We start from the raw sequence: 20,417 nt of genomic DNA, 5'->3' as shown, positions 1-20,417 counted from the left end.
CAAAACACAGCTAGAGGAATTCCCACGATTCAGGGCAACTTCAAGTGAGGAAAAACTAGAGCAGATCCTTAGGAAAAAAAAGTCACAGGTGGATTTTTTTAACCCTTAAATATATCAACTGTTAAAGATTCAATACATCCTTGAGGGATGTTTTTTTCTGGAAGCATCTGAAGTAGCTGCTCTACTTTGCACAGGGAGGATGGTCACTGATGTAAGAGATCCACACTCATACAGTCAACCTCCAGTGCAGTTTTGTAGCCTGTAAGTTCCCCTTATGAAACAAAACATCTGGAAACAACTTCTCCTGAGAACTTGACTGATTTGCTTTCTCCCACTGTACAACAGGCTCCCAAGGTAAGAGCAGTCAATAGTGACTACAGGAACTGGGTTTAAGCAATAAGCAAGTATACGCCCCAATGATCCATAAGCAGAACATGCATGATTTGCTAGGCTAAGCACTAAATTAATATAGATCTGATCAGCTGCACTGGTAAGTCAGTGTGGAATACAAGGATGTCCAGCTAAGTTTAGCACCTCTAGGTAGCTCTGTGCAGCTTTGCTGTAGAAGAATAGAGCATACAGCATATTTCCCACCAAGCAGCAGGACTAGCTCCAATGCTTCTTCCAATAAGTGCCCCACTTCCCTCCCTACAGCTTCAGCAGTAATTACATCACAGAGACTGAATTTACCTCTCCTTGAGTTCTTTGCCAAAGAGAAATTGGTCAGCAGTAATCAGAGAGCATGCAGTGGAGAGGTGACACCTGCAATTTATTTCAGGTCTCAACAATAGCTCAGCCTTACAACTCAGGTTGGCTTATTGTTTTGCCTCCAGGACAAGCCAGTTGCTATTTAAGGAGTGCTGGCCAGAGCTGTCTAATGATCTCTCACTGAATCTAGACCTGAAGCTGCACTGTATCAGAAGTTCACATTGCATCAGTGGATTAACTGAAGCCAGACCTCAGGGATCACCTGGTCCTGCCACAGTACAGCAGTAAGCCACCACACATAGTAGTTGCAGCAACAGCTATTTCTACTTGGGAGAAAAAGAGTAGAAGACCATAGCTGTGGTTCCTCCATAAGCCTCACCACCACTGCTTAGAGGCTTTAAAGCAAGTTTTCAGAATCCAGATCCACCCCTTTTTTCCAGCTAAGCAGTGATATTGCCCTTGAAGATGGGAAAATTATAGCTCACATCTGATGAGCAGCACTCACAGCACCTCTCCAGAAAAGAAGAGAAAGTAAGCATTTTTGCATGCAGTGGTTTTATTTTAAACAGTTATGCTAGGTCATATACATCCAGCTTCTAGAAAGAGTTCTTTACATTGCATACTGTGTTGAAGGATTAAGACCAACAGCAAATATTTCATGAGTACAGGCATTACATGGATACACCATGGAAGGCCATACCTTAGACAGCTTGCTAGGGAGGTGGGGGCACTGGAGACCTTCAGGTCTGTATCTTGAGCCAATGCTCAGCCACCAGCACCAAGGAGCAGGTCCTACTGACCTCCATTACCACCTGAAATTTATTACCCAATGATTATTCAGTGTGACAGCTCCACCTTCAGCTAGGAAGTAGGGTAAAGCTATCAAAGTCCCATGCCTGCGCTCAGGGCCTTGCCCTTCACAGGGAGGAGGCAGGAGCTTCATGAGCCCCTGCCTCCTCCTGCAAGGCCTCCTCCTGCAGAGTTTCCTCCTCCTCCTGAGGAGAGAAGGGTCCCACCAGCCAGGACAAAGGCCGGTTGTCCTTCAGGTAGTCCAGCAGCTCCTCCATGTACTCCTGGATCACAGCCAGCTTCCCCCGGCTCTGGGCCAAGACACTGCTGGACAAGTCCTGGAAGGAATTTGCTGCTGAGAAAGAAGCACGAAGCTCTTCTATGGTATTAAGGGATTGTTTCACCTTATCCTGAAGGCTTGAGGGAAGGCCTTGGATTGCAGACACAATTTTACAACAGGTGATTTGCAGCTGCTGTGTGATGCTGTGTGCCATCAGCAGGGCCAGAGACTCCATCTCCTGGGAAGAGGCAGAAAGGACAAGTTCAGGAGTACATTAATTAAAGAAAAGTAAAAGGGCTCTGGGCTTCTCCTTGCTTTCCCCCAGGGAGATACCTCTGGCTCTGCAGAGCTGGCAGATCTGCTGTCTTCAGGAAACTTCCTAGTCCAGTCCAGCCACATCTGGCACAGTTTCTCCTGCCCTTCCTGAAGCTTTTTATTAAAGCCTTGCTTAAACACCTCAATCTGTGCCGGGGGAAAAAAAGTTGGTGTCAGGACACACCAGCTTGTAATCACAGGATTTTTAATCACAGCAATGAAGCTGAGGCCAAGACAACCTCTTGGTCACCTCCTGCCCTCCAACAGGGAGGCCAGGCTCTGCCTACCAGTTCAATGATGGAGTGAAGCTGTCCAAGAGCCTCCTGCATGCCCTGCCAGATCCGCTTCATTTTATCTGAAGAGTGCAGGTAGGCAAACTGGCGAAGTTCATCAGAGAGAGAGCCCAACCGCACAAAGTACCTCCTCTTCTCCTGCTGCTGCTCCACAGACATTATACCTGCATCCTCCTCAGATGCTGCCAGTTTGGCTGGGGAAAAAGACAGTACCTGTAAGCAGCTGATCAAAGGTTCTTACCAAGCGAGCTAAGAAGAGTCAGGAAACCTTGGACTAGGAGTCAGGAAGCCTCCAGCATGGCACTTCCCACTAGCCACATTCCAAAGGAATGGGGCTGACCACCCTCCAATTGATGATCCTATTACAGATAGTCACATGTTGTTTCCTGACCTAATTCCTCATTTCCAATGGGGAGAGAGTTGTCTTCTTCTGTTCTCCCCAGCACAGCCTCTGCTCTGCTCACAGCCATCTGGCCCACTCTGGAGTCCATGACCATCCCCACACTGCTGGTTACTGCAGATCTGGCAGCTTCCACACTGCTGTGAATAGCGCCCTTAGTTGCATCTATCACCTCCGTCACTCTGCTGCTCACAGCATCCTTTGCCTCTGCCACTGTGGATGACACCAGCTCTTTTGTTTCAGAGATAACCTGCAGAAGAGATTTATGTCAGGTAAGGGTTTAGGGTGAACTGCACTAGAAGGACTCTGCAGTGTCTGCTTATTATGTGCTCCTATAGGAGCTTGTACTGTGCACCTAAGGAGTATTTCATTCCTTCTGGGAAGCTACCTCACTCCCAAGCTTAGAAAACCTGCAATGACCAGCCTGGGATGCACTACCTTTAAGTCTCACCTGGTCCACTGGCTTTTGAAGGAGTGGGACCTTTTCCCCTAGTTTATCCAAACCTTTGGAGGCATACTCATTTGCTGCAGCAACTGTTTAAAAAGAAAAAAAGTGTTAAAGCTTGTGGGATAAAACAGCAGGAAAAACAAGTCCTATCTTCCAGAGGACAGTGCTCTGTAAGGAGCCCGGATCAAAGTCTCCATCCAGGCCACCAGGCCAAGCATACTCTGCTGTAAGCTGAATTTGTAGAGCAGCTTCTCTTGGTCTCCACATAGATCTATTCACTTTGATAGCAGCCAATTTTTACTTGCATGGACATAGCCACCTACACGGATTTCCCTCCTGTAGGTCCTTGAATAAAGTTCAAGTGTAGTCCTTACCTCTATAAAAGGAAAAAAAAAAAAAAAAAATGCCCCAAACCCCAGTATGCCAAGGATCCAGGATCAAGTAGTAACCAACAGGATAGGGATACCCTCTCTGGGCTTAAAGTGAAAAAGAGGTCTTTTCCTGCAGCCTCCGCAAAGGTGCAAGAAGCTAGCTATGAGCAACTGATATACAAGACTTTGGACCTGGCAAGATCAGCTTTAGAGCAGCCAAACTCAATACTTATCTTCCAGGGAGAACATCCCTCTATCACATTACCCAGAGTAAGACTCAGCTTTTTGACATTATAAAAAAGTCTGGAGTTGTCCTTTTACTATGGAGAAGGAGAGGTGCATTCCCACACCCTAGGGCTCCTTTCAGAGCTGGAAGGAGAGAGAGACCTTCAGAGGCAGGTGCAGACCTCCCTTTCCCCAGGGAGTTACCTTGAGGCTCCAGTGTAGTCAGAAGTGGCTGCACACAGCTGGCTGTGGCTTCTGTCATGCTCTTCACTCCTTTCTCTGCTGCATCACAGACAGACCTGATGTAGGGGTGGCTCTCCTTAGTGGATGCATAAGCTGTAGAAACCATGTCACAGGCAGAGCTGACAAAGGTCAGGCTACCCATCTGATTTACTGCATCCTAAAAGGGGAAAGTAGTCATGAAGCTTGCAAACATGACACTGAGTATGCAACTATGTGGTGTTGCACCAAAATTTCAACTTGCCTGTTCAAGTCACCTGCCATAAGGTAAGCAAGACAAGCCTTGCTTAGACATTTGCCTTAAAGTCCACAAGCAGACTTTAAAACACCTGTGGAGCACTGACACTTATATCCAGTCCATCATGGAGAGGTTTTCCTCCAGTGCAACACTACCCAATGGACTTCTGAGTCCACAGACAACCTCAGTGCTTCTGGACACATATCCAGTTCTAGTTCATTTTGTAGAGCTATTTAACAACCCAGCACCCCAGAGAGAGCTTCACCTAAACAGGATCAGGTAGGTTGTACACAAACAGGCTTTACACTGCTCTGCAACAAGCATGAAGTTGGTCATGGGGAACAAGGCAAGCACAGGGGGTTCCTGGGCTGCTGGAACATGGAAACCTTTCCACAGGAGCATTGCCAGTAGCAAGCCAGGCTCTTGGCTACAGTATGAGATGAACATCTCCCCTAGCCAAGGACCAGGCCATTTCACTTAGCCTAAGAGGTTATCCCAAGGGCCCTCATGCGTACCTGGGGCTGTGCTGCCACCCCTATTTGCAGAGGGGCGGTAAGGCACAGACTGAGCAGAGACATTCTTTCCTCCACACAGGCCACAGCAGGGCCACCTGCTCATACATGCACCCCAGAGCTGCCACTCATTTCATCTCACACAAAGCACCTACCTGTTGCTCCTCTTCCTTCATCTCTGGGGAGCTCTTCACAGCTTCCTCTTTATCAGGCATAGCAGAGGCCATCGCAGCTGCAATGCAAGTAGTACCATGGTTTAAGAGAAATTCAACCAAACCACTAGCAAGCCTCCAGAGGAGCTCCCCTTCCTAACATAATCAGGAGACTTTTTTTTTTTGGTGTCCATTAAGGACAGATCCCAGAATGAGTCTCACAGAAACAAAGTTGTGTTTTTACAATAGAAGGTGTTTTTACAGTGGAAAATTCCACTAACCTTGTACATTCAAAAGTGATTGTGCAGGCACAACAGTAGCATAGCAGCAGGGAGTATGTTAAGAAGATAAGGTCCTGCTGTCCCAAAACAAGGAGGATAGCTAAGAAAAACAGGATGAACAGTGTGAAATCAGTAAACAAGTCACAGGCCCTCTAATCACAAGAGAAGGGGGAAAAAAAAAAGGAAAAGGAGAAATTAACAGTTGGTCAAATAGAGTTGGACACATACGGTATAGTAGTAAATGTGAAGTAGGTTGTGAACCTGTAGCACTCAGCCAGTGAGGAACAGGGAAGGAATCAAGCATCAGGTAGTAGAGAATGTAAGGTTTTGGTATACTTTTAACATGCACCCCTGCTTGCAGGATGCCTGCCATTGCAATCCAATTGCAAATAAAAATAGCTTCAAAGATGACCCTGTCTGAGAAATTGAGATACTCCTCACAGTCCCCTCCCCTTATAGGGGAAAAGGGTCTAGGGAATTTCCAAAGCCAGCTAATATTTAGGTTTCACATCGCCCTCATTCCCCTTATATAAAGGAAGCCTTTCCCCATTCTAGATCTCTGTTAGAGAGAGATCATATCGATAGTGAGCACTCTGCTTAGGAGAGGGATCTGGTACCTCTTTCCTCCCCACCAAGGCTTAGAGAAGCTCTTGCACTAGGGGAGGGGTAGTAACAGCAGATTTAGAGGAAAGAGGGGAGAAAAAAAAAGAAAAAGAGAGACACAGAGAGACAGCAGAAATCTGCTCTGCTGCCAAAAGCACAGCCCAACCCCACCCAGCTTTCCACACAACACCAGCACAGGCCATACCTAACCTTTCAGCCAGGATCACAGGCAATCATGTATTAATTAAGACTCATTTCACTCTGTGATTAAACAAGGTAAGACACATCTAAACATGAATCTGGAGGTCACAAAACAGTTACAGCCTCACCAACCAAAAGCTTTCCCTCCTGTAGCAAACAGTACCTTTTTCTCCCTGTTGAAGGTAAGTAGAAAACCAGCAAGAAGAAACCAGGCACCACACCATGCTGCCCCCCTGCTCCCTGCCTTTATATGCTGGATGGGGAAGTGAGCTGGGGAGGGACCCGAGTGACTGACAGCTCTGGGAAGCAGCAGAAAGGACCCAGGGTCTGTCCTGGCCTATGAGAAGTGGAAAGGGGCAGTGATGGGTCCTGCAGTGTCTCATTAATTGCTCTGTAATCAAGCAGGTACACCTGGCTCTGGGCAGGGGAGCTTCTTTCAGAGGTTCCTGCAAATGGAGAGAAGCAAGGTTGGTGTAGCCTTCTATGGCCTTACATGAGCTTCCACCTTTTGTGATCATCTTCTAATATCTTGCTTCAGGTCACGGGTACAGTCTGGAAATAGCAATTTGTTGCCTTTTTTTATTATTATTATTGGTAAATAATAACCAGAAAAGAAAGGGAAATAAAGAGATCTAGAGAAGGGCTTCACTCCTAATGTGGGATTCCTTTTGCTTTTATCTGACAGTGCTTGAAGTTTAATGCCGGAAATACTGGAAAAAGGGAAACACCTCTCCCCTTTTAAAAAGGTAGAAAGGGGGTCCTGGGAAACTACAGACCAGTGAGCCTCACCTCTGTGCCTGGCAAGATCATGGAAAATATCCTCCTGGAAGCAATGTCAAGGCACATGCAAGACAAGGAGGTGATCCGAGACAGCCAGCACGGCTTCACCAAGGGCAAATCATGCCTGACCAACTGGTGGCTTTCTATGGTGGAGTGACTGCATCAGTTGACAGAGGAAAACCAACCAATGTCATCTACCTGGACTTCTGCAAGGCCTTTGATATGGTCCCACATGACATCCTGGCCTCCAAATTGGAGAAAGATGTGTTTGACGGGTGGGACATTCAGTGGGTAAGGAATTGAAGGAAATTGAAGGAAAGGAACGTCATTGCAGCCTTTCAATACTTGAAGGAGGCATATAAAAAAAGATGGAGTGCAACTCTCTGCTCAATCAGATATTGACAGGAGGAGGTGGAATGGTTTTAAACTAAAAGAAGGGAGTTTTAGATTAGTGGTTAGAAGGAAATTTTTCACCCAATTGATGGTGAGGCACTGGAACAGGTTTCCCAGAGAGGTTGTGGATGCCCCATCTCTGGAGGTGTTCAAGACCAGGTTAGATGAGGCCCTGAGCAACCTGATCTAGTGAGTGCCATCGCTATGGCAGGGGTGTTGGAACTGGATGATCTTGGTGATCCCTTCCAAACTGAGCCATTCTGTGACTCTATGATTCTAGGGGAAACTGGGGTCCCATGATCCATCCCCGTCAGCAGAGCTTCACCTGTTTGCAGAAAGACTCCTCAGTCTCTCACCAGGACCAGGGTCCTTCCTGGTGGTGGTGGGCATGGTCAGCAGGAAGGGGCAGCCAGCAGCATCTGGCTCCTGCAATGATTCTCCCTGTATGCAATTTAGTGGCTTTAAAATACAGAAATACTAACATCAGCTGAGAAGCTTATACTGAAGCTGCTTGTAGTCCCATCAAAAATTTCTGAGTGGGGTGGGATTTTCATCCCACCAAGAGTCACCACTTTACTTATGCATCATCCAACATTTCAGCAAGCCTGTTAATGAGTGGGAGTTCAGCACTGAACCTGTGCAGGATCTGGGTAGATGAGAGTTTGCTTTGTTTGCAGGAGAACACATAAAACATTTGTGTTACAACCTGCATCCAGCACCCCAGCTCCTCGAATACAGCATCTGTCATTGCTTTCATTTAAAAAGAAAATCAAAAGAAAAAAAAAAAAAAAAGCTGTGAGTAGGTGGCACCAGTGAAACAGCAACATGGATCTGCTCCGTAGTTACCTGCCAGAGGAACGTGGATCCCAGCAGCAGAGCAGACAGGACTGGCACCCACCCACACAGTGAGTTAAATTGCCTTCCTCTCTTCCCAGTATTCATGAGCTCACTCCCAGCCAGCATCCATCAGGATACCATGGCAGCTACAAAGCCCTTTCCCTGTGCAGGGAGCTGCCTGTTCTCTGCTCCCACAGCAGAGCAAGTGCCCCAAGGCAGCCTGTGCCCCACACCAACCTTTGCAACCCCTGTTTCCCATGTGCACAAGGGCCGATGATGCACAGAGCCCTGGAAGCCCCTCCAGAGCCTCAGGTCTCAGCCAGGGCTTTAGAGGCTTCAACCGGTGCTTAACATTTGTGGTGTGGTCCCTCCAGGAGTCAGTCCTGTTACCGGGAGGTGAAATTGAGAAATACAGCAGCCCTGTTTGCCCGCAGGGGCAGAATTTCTGCCCACATACACCAAGCTAATGGAAAGGAGACAGAACAGCAAGGGTGGCTGCAAATGATGCTTGTGTTGGCAGTCAGCAAACACAGATCCTTTTGGCAGGAGCTGAGCAGGACTCCTGCTTGCTGCCGGAGCCACATAAAGATGGTGGTGGATTGGTATGTGGCAGAACAGTGGGGAGCAGGAAATGCGAAACCTGGGAGGAAAACAGACTTTAGCCAGTCCTTTATAAACACAAAACAGCCACCCTCGTAAATCCAGACAGCTCAAATGCAACAGAGGTAATAACAAATCCTTCCTAGTGAGATGATTAAAAATAAATCTAAGATTTCTATAACCTCTCTCCTTTGTGAAGCTTAAGAGGGAACCCAGGCAGTCCTTAGCCTGTCCTGACCCTACCCATGCCCCAAGTGCATAGCGCGGTGGCAGAGATGGGGTGAGTGTGCATGGATGAAGGGAGCGTGCCAACATGGTGCAGGATGGCCTAACCACAGGGACACAGGGGCAGCTCCAGGAAGAGCAGGGGTGAGCAGTGGCTCCCACCTTGCGGTGTGCCTGGTGGTAGAAAGTCCCCTGGGCCTGCAGAAGGAATTGAATACAGATCTACCATAACTGTAGTAACGCATTTGCACCAGCAGTTATATATCACTACTTGTATTTTTGCATTAAGGTAGGGCTACAGGTTTTGAGAAGAACATACAGGTGCTGAATATCCACTGGGGGGGGAAATAAAAAAAAAAAAAGGTGACTTGGAAAAAATGTTTGGCTGGATGAGCTCAAACAGACACTGACTTGGTTGCTTCTGTTTTGGCAGCAATGGTTATAGGCATGTGTAAAAACAGAGTTTTGTGTTCCCATGTAACATTATTGATGAGCTATAAGATCTGAGGTTATTTCAAGGGCTCTTCATTTCTACCTAAGTCTTTCTGATGTGCCACTCTTCAGGTCTGGGTGCATGTGCCCTTGTACCTCTTATCTACAGTTCTCCTTATGTCTCTGGATGGTGAAGATTATCGGTAATTTAGCCACTGTGATGATGGACCCTAAGCACCGTACATTCTAATTTTTATACTAAATAAAAGGCATTACCTGTGGTTTCTTGAGTGCATTTAATGGCAAACTCAGTGTTAGAAAAAGGAAAAGCCACTTCTGAATGGCCCTAGCTGCACAAAGATCACAATGTCATGCAGTTTTCTGGATGATGAGCTTGGGCAGGGCTGTAAAATGAGCCTGTTGTAACAGCCAGAAAACTGCTGGCAAGTGAGATGCTGGAAGCTAGTCCAACAAACCTGGAGATTCTGACATACCATCTTTCCTCAGAGCTCGCTATCACCATAACAGAGAATATGAGAGCAGTCAGAGTCTAAATTCCTGTTGTGCTCCCTTGTAACTTTCCTGAAAAAGAGGAAAAATTCCTCCGAGTACTCGCTGTCCTCCAGACGAGCCCTGAAGCGGTGGTGAACATCATGTCAGAGGATCCAGCTCCCCAGAACACCTCAAGGAAGCAGTGTTTGTGCCATTTGCCTTTGAGTTTATATTTCACTTTCTGCCTTGGACAAGACAGCAGCATTGCTGAAGCACATCACTCCCTGCACAGCAGTGGCTGCCAGCACACACCTCTCACTGCTCCCTGTGTCCACAGCCTTGAGTGCCCTGCGTGCAGCAGTGGCATTACGCCAGCCGTAGTGCCCAGGCTGGGTCTTGTGGTGTTGGGGAGTCAGACAAGTGGGTCCTCCACCCGACAGAACAACAGGCAAGGCTTTGGGTGATCAGAGTGATAATGAGGTTTGTTCCCTCGTATGGGGACAGAAAGACCTTTGGTGTCTTGAGCTGTTCATGCAGCTTCTTTGCCTGAGCTGAGTCTCCCAAGGATGTTTACTTCCAACTTTTTTTTTCCAGGAGATGAGCTCCATCTGTCACAACAAGAGCCTTAGGAGGGCCCCAGACTCTCTCGGGAGGAAGGCGGCTCTTGCTGTCCCACACCTGCCAGGTGCACTGAGGCACTGAGGATGGATCCCGAAACCCTGCAGGTTTCCCAGAGAAAGAAGACATTCATGTTTCTGTTCCTGTGCTGAGCTTGAGCTGCTTTACAAAAGAAAGCCAGGCAGCTGGACCTCTCTCTTAGCTCCCTTTAGCTGCCTTCAGAGGAGAGAAGAACTGATTACAAAGAGGCAGATGCATCAACCTGACTCAACCCCTGAACTCCTGCAGAAAGCCCTTCAAAACCATACTGACTTCCAAGAACCTGCTGCTGTCCCCTCTCATGCCCTCTCTTTACTACTTAGTTCATTTTGAAAGCAGGATGTTTTGCTAAGCCCTCTTGGCAGAAGAAAAGCTCCTACAGAGGCAGAAAACAGCGAGCAATTTCATGTTACAGGTCTGCTGGCTTTAGGACCAAAAGGCATGACCTAGTGCTTTGTGTCACGGGGGAGCAGAGACTTTCTGCTTGGAAATTGCTGCTCAGATCCTTTGTAGTATTGACTGAGTCTTTCTGTCTTGGAAAAGTGTAATGAGTGTGATATCTGTCTGCCTGATGCAGCTGGGTTTCAGCAGCTGGGTAGTTACAGTGACAACTGCCCAACGCTGCCTTCCTTGGCCAAAGCTGCAGAGCAGCTGTGCCTGCAAGGAAGATAAAGATGAACATTCAACATCAGAAATGGGGGGGACAGAAAAGGGGGACAAGAAAAGGCAGCCAGAATGGGCATTGCCATTACCTTTTTCTCATAGGCAGCACAATTCATGCAGAGAAACTCAGGAAGCTGGTGGTGTTGAACTGGAGAATCCTCTGCTGCTTGGGCACTGTGAGATATGTTCATCTGATTCGTGTCAGTATGGAACAATGCTAGGGCCGTGTGGTATGATGAATGTGACCTTCTGTCTTACATACCCTCGTATAACCACAAGTCTAAGAAAAACAGAGTGGTTAATGTATATAATTCTTTTACCTTGCAAAGGAATGTTTTAGCAATTTGTGTCAATAGACAGCTTGAAGGGAAATGTATTTGTAGACTTTTCCTTGGATTCTCTGATATCTGGGGGGGGGGGGGGTGTGTCAGAATAACTGCTAACTATTATGACTATTGCATGGGACACTATGCAAGTCTCTGCTATCTGGCCAGGAGATTAAGGAGACGGGGAGAGCTGAAAAACAACTAAAAGACAAAGCTTGCAGGGGATGTTGCACAAGTCTCTGACATACAGCCAAGCTGGACAAAGGAGAAGGACAAGAGGGAGGAAGACTATGAGCCTTCAGCACGAGAGACCCCCAGACACTCCCAGAGGGACCACCTGAGACTGATACGCATGCTCCAGTAGGAGGGTTTGGATTCTGGAAACTAATTATAATAACCCTTTTTTTTTAAGAAGTAGTAATGAATATGTATTAGCCTAGGAGCATAAAAATCAGCTACTTGATGTAACTGGTGTGTGTCTTGGTGGAGCAGAGACTCCTGGTGCACCCAGCGCTGTTTGCTTACCTCTATTCCTTTAATAAATTGTAAACTTTGATTATAGTCCTATTTTGAAGACTGAACCATTTATCACAGGCACTGATGGTCAGGGTAGAAAAAAATGTTGTTATTTCTGTTTTTGTTGTGTGGTTTTTGTTTTTTTTTTTCATTTTGTTTTGTTTTGTTTTTTTTCCTTTACTTGGTGGTACTCATCTGAACTACACTGGATAAGGAAGAAAAATATGTTTGTCTGTAGGCTGGCAGTGAACTCCTCAGCACTGCAGGTGAGTGCTCAGCTTTTCCCCTCTGCATCTGAAATCTTCTTGGGGTGTGTGTGCATGTGGCTGGCAGATTGGTCTTTCTTCCTATCACTGCTGAGACCACCTATAGCTGGGGAAAGACACTGCCCAGGGTGGGGATGGGGAGGGCACAGGTGCTGCTGTGCTGAGCAGGCAGAAGTCTTGTGCAGAAGTTGTGGAGGGCAACTGGACCCAAAGGTCTGCTCCAGCCCATGCTGGAGAAATCAAAGAACCAGATCAGCTAATCTAAGAGGGCTACAGCTAACTGGTTTTTCTGTCTTTGTATCACATCTCGAGCATTTGTACTAGATGCAAATGAATGCCTTTTTCCGTGCTCATTATTGCACTGATGTTTGAAGACCACGGAGCTATTGTGGAAAAGAAGGGCTCCAGCCAAGCCAGAGGAGAGCCTGTGGATGCTGTATCCATGGCGACAGCTCCTTCCACTTTCAGAGCTCTGACACCAATTAGAGGCAGTCTTTCCACTGCTAATGATGGGAATAGGGAGGCCGGAGCACTGGGCTGGACCTGAAGGCTGTGGGACTCCATCCCCAGTTCTGCCAGCTGCCTGTGGGTGGCTTTCTCTGAGGCGGCTCAGCTCCATGTCTCTCCTTCCCCATCTTTAAAATGGGGATCATGATACCGGCCTTTTTCTGCAAAATGCTTTGTGATCTGCTGATGAAAAGTGCCAGGTGAGAGCTATGATAACTGATAATAAACTCCACACTTACCATTAGAAAGGCAGTTCCTGCTCAAGGCAAGTCACAGTCCCCTTAACCAGAGACACAGTTTCTCAGTGCAGATCTGGCCAGCTACAGCTTCTAAGCCCATTGCTTTGCTTCATAGAATCATAGAATGGCCTCAAGGATCATCTAGCTCCAACCCCCCTGCCACAGGCAGGGATACATCAGGTTGCCCAGGGCCTCATCTAACCTGGCCTTGAACACCCCCAGGGATAGGACATCCATGTCTTCTCTGGGCAGCCTGTGCCAGGGCCTCACCACCCTCTGAGGGAAGAATTTCCTTCTAACCTCTAATCTAAATCTCCCCTCTTTTAGTTTAAAACCATTCCCCCTCCTCCTGTCAATATCTGAGCAAAGAGTTGCTCTCCATCTTTTTTATAAGCCCCCTTCAAGTACTGACAAGCTGCGATGAGGTCCCCCCGGAGCCTTCTCCTCTCCAGGCTGACCAGCCCCATCTCTCTCAGCCTTCCTGCCCAGGAGAGGTGCTCCAGCCCTCTGGGCATCTTGTGGCCTCCTCTGGCCCCGCTCCACCAGCCCCACATCCTCCTGGTGATGGGGGCCCAGAGCTGGACGCAGGGCTCCAAGTGCATGATCTGCCCTTGGTGAAGCTGTGCTGGCTGTCTCGGATCACCTCTTTGTCTTGCATCTCCCTTAATTTTGCTTCCAGGAGGATTTTTTCCATGATCTTGCCAGCCACAGAGGTGAGGTTCTGACTATCAGTAAAGACTGAGGCAAAGAAGTTGTTGAGTACCTCAGCCTTCTCCATGTCTGTCGCTTCTGTGATAGCAGTCAGTTATATTTGCCTAATTGAACCATGGTTTCCAATTCCTCTTGCTTGTTTCCAATTCCTCTTGCAGCAGGAGGAGAAGGCATGTAGTGTCTCATGCAGGGATGTGCTTACCCAGACCCTTGATTCAGCGAGCAGAGCTGTCAGGGGGATGAGTTGGTCTCCACTGCCCTTCAAATCTGTTTCTGCTAAGACCTGGATAAACTCAGACAGTGGCTGTGTGAAACAGCTGCCTGGCCCTTGAGGAAGTGCCACCAGCCTTCTCCCACCACCCCTCGTTACTGCACCAGGACTGCTAGGCAGGTGGGACCAGAGTGCAGTTCCTGGCTGAAGAAGGCAACAGGGGGTTACCCATAGGAGACCCCAGAAGCCCCTCCAACAGTGTCCTCAGCTGGAAGGCTGATGCTTGGCTAGCTGTGCTTGGTTGCAGTGTGGGAGATAGATCTGGAGGATTTGCAAGATGCATGTGTGCAGAGGGGGTTATTGCCCTTCTGCAATGCAAGCCAGGAGGTCTGAGCACACTAAATACACTTGCTTGGATTGTACTGGCTTATGTCATCTGTATAACACATGATCAGCAGGTAACTTAGGGCCAGCATTTGAAGAGAATACCCACTGAACTGTCAGAAAAATGCTTCAGAAATTTCATTTGAAGTCCCTCCCATGTAAAGAAACTGGAACTTGAAATATGTACAGAGCACAAAAGAATAGGCTCTAGCAGCAGATTTAAAAAATCAGTGCTTTAGGCAATCTCCTTAGCAGCTTGTTAGATGTTTTATAAGTGCCCTTCCCAGCTCCAGAAGAAATAATACTACTAATGATCATGTCAGATGCAAAATAATTTCACAGCCTTTTTTTTTTCTGTGAGCTTTCCAACTTCGATAAATCAAGTTCCCTTCTATGCAGATGGAGAAATCCAAAACCCATAGTACAGATGTTTTAGGTGGGGAAGGGAAGGGAAGGGAAGGGAAGGGAAGGGAAGGGAAGGGAAGGGAAGGGAAGGGAAGGGAAGGGAAGGGAAGGGAAGGGAAGGGAAGGGAAGGGAAGGGAAGGGAAGGGAAGGGAAGGGAAGGGAAGGGAAGGGAAGGGAAGGGAAGGGAAGGGAAGGGAAGGGAAGGGAAGGGAAGGGACATCTTTTTCTGCATTAGTTCCAGCCAATACTTTGCATTCGCAAGTCAGGCACTTGCTGAGCTGTGATACCTTCTCATTAGCACAGCTGAGTGCTCTCTGGGATCCCATGAGGAGGTGTTAGACTTAAGCATGGAGAAACATAATAAGGGAATCTGCACGTGCCTGCATGTTTCACTGCTCTGCAAAGTGATCTGGTGGCCCCAGCAGAGGTGGTGAGCATCCAGTTTTCCCCAGGGTTGGGGTGGTGAGATTGTCGTGCTGTGGTATGATATTCCTTCAGGCTGAGAGGTGATTTACATGCCTGATGCACCGGGGGAGGGTTTAGCCAGTGAACTGTGGGAACTATTATTCTCCTTGCAAATAGTCCTGTGCTCAGGATTATTGTCCTTGAGGACATAACCACACCTGAACGATTATCTCAATCCACCAGGAGAAGCTTTCCTGCTAGTGACACACTTGGGGATGGCAGAGATGAAGCAGGGCAGAAAGGACACAGGCACCTTCCTGTCTTCTGCCCAACAACACACGAGGGGGAGTTTTACTCCTTTGTTTTTAAAGATAGAATGTTGTATAGGGGAGGTGGCAAACACATTTTAAATTTCTGCCTTGAAATTTTTGGTTTATTTCTAACAAAATCATTGCAACCCAAGCTAAGGTAATTTGAACTACCCAGAAAATGCCTGTTTAAAGCCACTTTCCCAGATACATCTTGAAACTCTGTTGAATTTTCACAGGGAGTGATGGAGAAAAGGTCCCAGAAATGACTGATAAAAAAAATGCATTGAAATGAGCAGAGCAGTATGAATCTTCAGTGCTCAATGTAGTTATAGAGCAAGAATAAATAACTTACACTGCCAGATCAATCTTCCAGTGTTGATTGCACTCATCTACTCTCTTTGTTCTGAATAATAGAAAACATCACTCCAGGCTCCTGCAGAAAGTAGACTAGGGCCAACAGCTCGCCAGCATCAAGGCTTGGGCCTGTCTGTAGAGCACTGGAGTAGGGTGACAGCCTCCTCTTGTGCTCCTCCTGCCCTGCAGGTGCTGCCTCCTACTCAGTACAGCTTGATGCAGGTGTTACTTTGGGCTGGGGTAATTAGAGCTGCTCCATCTGCATTTGTGGGTGAGAAGGGACTCCCCCAGCGCTGCATCAGGAGCAAGACGAGCACACCTCTCCCTCGACAACGCATGATCCCTGAGCAGGGGAGCAGGTTTGTGTCTCATGACGGGTTGCAGATCCTAGATGCAACCAAAAGTTTTGTCTGGAATTTGTATGTCTATAAAGGCATTTGCTCTCATCTGGTTCTCTGGTGCCTGCTAGACTTCGAGCTCACACAATGATTCTTCTCTCTGTTGGGATACTTACGCTACCTTTTTCTTATTGAGTTGCCTATTTTTTTCACATTTTGCAAGCATGTAATTACCTTTGAAACCTCTTCCCTGCTCTGTAAGATCTGATTGAAATTTAGTCAATGGATTCAGAAACTTGCACAGGAACAATCTGAAAACCCAAGGAGATAGTTACACTGCAATGTGAAATAATCCATAATCCATCTGAGATTAATTTATCCATAGCATTTACATTTTTTTTCCCTATATGTCAACTGATGCAACTTTGATAAATTCATTCCAAGCCTGTATGTCCCTTATTTTTCCTTTAAACCACCTGAAGAACCCAGCACCACCCTGTAGCTGCTCCCCCTCAAGACCTGCCATGGACCCCATGGTGAGCAGAGCAACAGCCTCCACTCACGACCTTTTCAATTTGTCTGCAGAGCTAGAAAATGCAATTAAAATGAGAAACAAAAGGTCAGAAACCAGAAAACATGTGACTGAATAAATCTAATCCTTTGGTTGTGGATATTTAATCTCTTAATTGTTAAAGCTGTACCTGAACTCCAAGCATGGCCATAGAGGTAAATGAGAAACACAAATGTAGTGATCTTCTTCAGGTCTTCATCTTCCATGTGAGTTGTTTTCTCTCTCCTACTTAGTCTAAGCTTTGGGTCTTATTTTGGTTATTTCCCTGCCTTCAGTTGTGATAAACCTCCATGGGGTCCCTGTTTGTTTCACACATGGCTCAGAGGGTGGCAGGGAGCAGCCCATCCTTCACATCAATCCATCATAGGCCATGGTGAGTAGGAGCTTTTCTTTCTAAACGAAAAGCCTCCCAGTAACTGCAGGCTGAGATTAATAAAAATGACTAGTTGGGGCAATTTGGTGCTATCAGCCATCCCATATATCCCCCTCTTTGGAAAGCCTCTGACCTTTACTGTCTTTCTTCAGATTGTCTTCCTACTGTCCCACCGACTGATCCCAAACAGATGTCTTTTTTTTCCACATAGCATATCTTGAGGCTTTCACAAGAGACTGATGATGCGATATCCAGTCCTTGAGGTCTGGAAACTTCATTTTAGAGGAGAGAATCTGTGTCATACTTCTTGGCAGGGAGACTGCAGGGCAGGTGTTATAAACCATAGATGGTTTCCGAATGGAGATTGTCCACAGTCAGTTATAGCACCCAAACGCAAACGCTGAGGCTTTAGACTATCACAGCTTATTTGCAAAGCATTGCCACCATTTAAGCTGAGTTGGTAGATTAATTTCACTGTGTTTCAATTTGCAGTTTAATGACGTCAAGGTTAGAGTGGATTACAGCCATCTCATTTGGCCTCCAGCTTTAACTGCGGCACAGGGTGTTATTCACTGAATTTCACAAACATTTTAGGCGTATCGCCGGTATGCAAATGGCAGTCTATGGACTGTCCCAGTTATTCTGCATTTGAATTTCAGAACTAGGGGCCCACGGGGCAAATAGTTTTTGCAAATAAACATCCAGCCTTCCGTGGCTACATGAGGCCTGGCAATCAGGGTCGTTCATAAAGGCACATGTATTATGGCATGATCCCGATGCAATCAAAGGTAACTTGACTGTAACATCCACATATTGTTTTCCTCATCTGCCATCAGCTTTTTTATTTTTAATTCTGATTGGGAAAGTTAACTGTAAAGATGTTATGGGAGAAATGTATTTGTCTACACCATAAGAGCGCCTGCCTTTAAAGTGCTGCCCCAGCTATTAAGAGCATTGCATTTTCCAGGAGCCAGCATCCCACTGTCGAGGCTTGGTGGCCATACCTACACCATGGACCTTGGGGACATCTGGCTCAGCTCTGCCCTTGGGAGGAGAAGGTGCCTTTCTTTCTCCTGCTGTAAATCTCCCTTCTGAGCTCTCTGTGTGGTCAAAAGCCCAGTCCTGTGCAGTCCTGGAGGCTCACAGCTCCAGGGATGGTCACGGTGGGCCATGGCCAGGAGCATCTCTCCTTGCTTCCACAGGATTGCTGTTTCTTGGGGCAGACTTTTCCAGAAATCCCCACAAATCAGGGAGACATGCTGTGGCTTGGTTCCTAGCTCATGGTTTGCTGGTGCTGTATTCGACCATGTGCTCTCAAGTAGCCTTCGTTTGCAATATTATCTGGAGCAGCACGATACGGCTGTCCTACTTTGCCTCCTGTAAAAATAGCAGAGAAATAAGGTTTGATCTTCTTCCAACCACAGAGATAATTGTGAGCTGTTTGCATCCAGGATCTTCCTAGTCTGTTGTTATAGCTATTTTAAAATGATTCTTTACAGCTTTCTTTTTTTTTTTTTTTTCTTTATTTGATGGGGTCACTGAGTTTGCTGGTAAATCTTGATACACCTGTCAAAATACTTTTTTTTTCCACTGACAGAACATTTTGTATTGCAGGGTTAGTGTATATTAATATGTATCCCTTTCTTTTGCCATTCTTCAAAGTAGTTTGGAGGATACAATTTTCAAATCTTTTATTGTACATGCTTTTGTAAAAGTGCCTAACTGCTTCTTTCTTTCCTTTGAAATCATATTTCTTTCTTTCTGATAGGATCAGATCTGAAATCATTTCTCATGTTCCTGATATTTTTCATTTTTGAAGTCAAGCATTGCTTTTTACACTGGGGTTTTTTTAGGCTTTTGTACTTCTTTTCTCCACTTTTAATATGGATTCTAATGTTTGCCAGACAATTTCATTTCTGTCATCTTTATTCTCTGCTTTATATGATATTTCCTGTTGGTTCCTTCCTACAAGTTTTCTAACTAAATTTCTTTAATTTCCAATTGATGTACTTTTTCTAAGTACTGTTGTCATGGATGGCAAGTGTAAGAAACATTATAGGCTTTGTGCTAGTGTGCCAGCCTAATGAAACAGAAACAAATAGTGCACACTGAGAGAGGCAAAACATCTCCTAGTAAATCTAATAGGCTTCTGAACTGGCTGCCGTGACCCTGTGGAAGAGGAGATGAACACCTTGCAGGTGGCTCTGCTCATCATGGCCAAGGACCAATGCTCTCCAGTGAAGCTCCTGGGTGGGAAGAGGGGGATGCTCGGGGCACCCCGCAGAGACCCAGCCAGCTCCCCCATGTGTTTGGGACAGCACCAAGTCTGCAAGTGTCTCCAAGAAAACCTCCTCATCTTCCCATCCAGAGACAGGGGCAAGCCCAGTGATATTTGGGATGCCTCAGTTAATTTTGTCTCAATGCGTGTGTTTCTCACCAGGCAGTGAGTTATTGCAGGCTGCAGGGTATCAATGATAATAACAGGGTGAGCAAAGAGGGTCACCTCACCGTGGCATCTTTGGGGAGGACCCTCGGGACAAGAGGTCAAAAGAAAGACAAGAACATCAAATCTCATATCAAATAACCTCTGAAAAGTTTGAAGCAAAGGCACTGGAAAGTCCATGGTTTGTTTAATGTCATCAAAACCAAGTAAAGGAGCAAGGTTTGTAAAAGCACAAGTGATGAGCACAAAGGAGGTGTCTGGGGAACTGCTCTACTCCATTTGCCAATGGGGGAGTGAGGGGGTTCCAGTGCTGCTTGGCAGTGACAGAGTCCAAAACCAGAAAGAAAAGTTGTTTTTCTATACAGTGATTAAATGTGGAACCTGGTGCCCCAGGGAGGCCTGAGGCCAGGAATATCACACTGAAAAATGGTCTTAGCATTCTGTATAACTGCTGGTACCAGGTGGTACCTGGTGTAATTAGTAAAACGGAATTAGAGAAGGGAGCTTATCCTTAAGGTTAGGGCTGAGAGCAGAAAGGATCACTCTGAGAACCCACAGCTGTGGATTTTTTTATGCTGTCTTCTGGAATAGCTGATGCTGGACACTGTACAGCCTAAGTTTTTGGACAAGATGACCTCAGCTGCCCGAGAAAGTGCAAAAACCTCATTCTTCAGCACCTCTTCCTCTTACAGTTGAACTAACATGTGGCCGTGCACAGCTTACAGAGGAGCCGTGCCATGAGCTTAGCCCTCCCCACAAAATCAGTCTGGCAATACAGCATCTGCCTCTGCCAAGGGTGAGAGCTGTGACCCCAAAGAGTGGACGATCACCTCCTGTGCTGCCCATGGTACAGCCTGGTGGCTTCCTCTTAATGGAAAAATTGTGTATCTGACAAACACTAGTGACTTCCAGAGTAGCACA

General features: G+C 46.7%; 1 protein-coding gene across 1 annotated transcript; it reads right to left on the bottom strand.

Annotated features, from left to right (window-relative positions):
• Positions 1-1,625: 1,625 nt before the first annotated feature.
• Positions 1,626-5,057, bottom strand: LOC309884441 (perilipin-3-like; the record flags this gene model as incomplete). Its single annotated transcript, XM_082773396.1, has 7 exons — positions 4,975-5,057; positions 4,034-4,229; positions 3,237-3,319; positions 2,777-3,035; positions 2,380-2,579; positions 2,111-2,239; positions 1,626-2,015 (listed from the first exon to the last, which is right to left on the bottom strand). Exons 1-7 carry the CDS (start codon positions 5,044-5,046, stop codon positions 1,626-1,628), a joined length of 1,329 nt encoding a protein of 442 aa, XP_082629522.1. The 5' UTR covers positions 5,047-5,057.
• Positions 5,058-20,417: the final 15,360 nt, after the last annotated feature.

This window comes from Aythya marila (genome assembly GCF_965140915.1).
Source record: "Aythya marila genome assembly, chromosome: 16".
Lineage (NCBI taxonomy): Eukaryota > Metazoa > Chordata > Aves > Anseriformes > Anatidae > Aythya > Aythya marila.
This window is presented reverse-complemented; position numbering and strand designations above follow the sequence as displayed.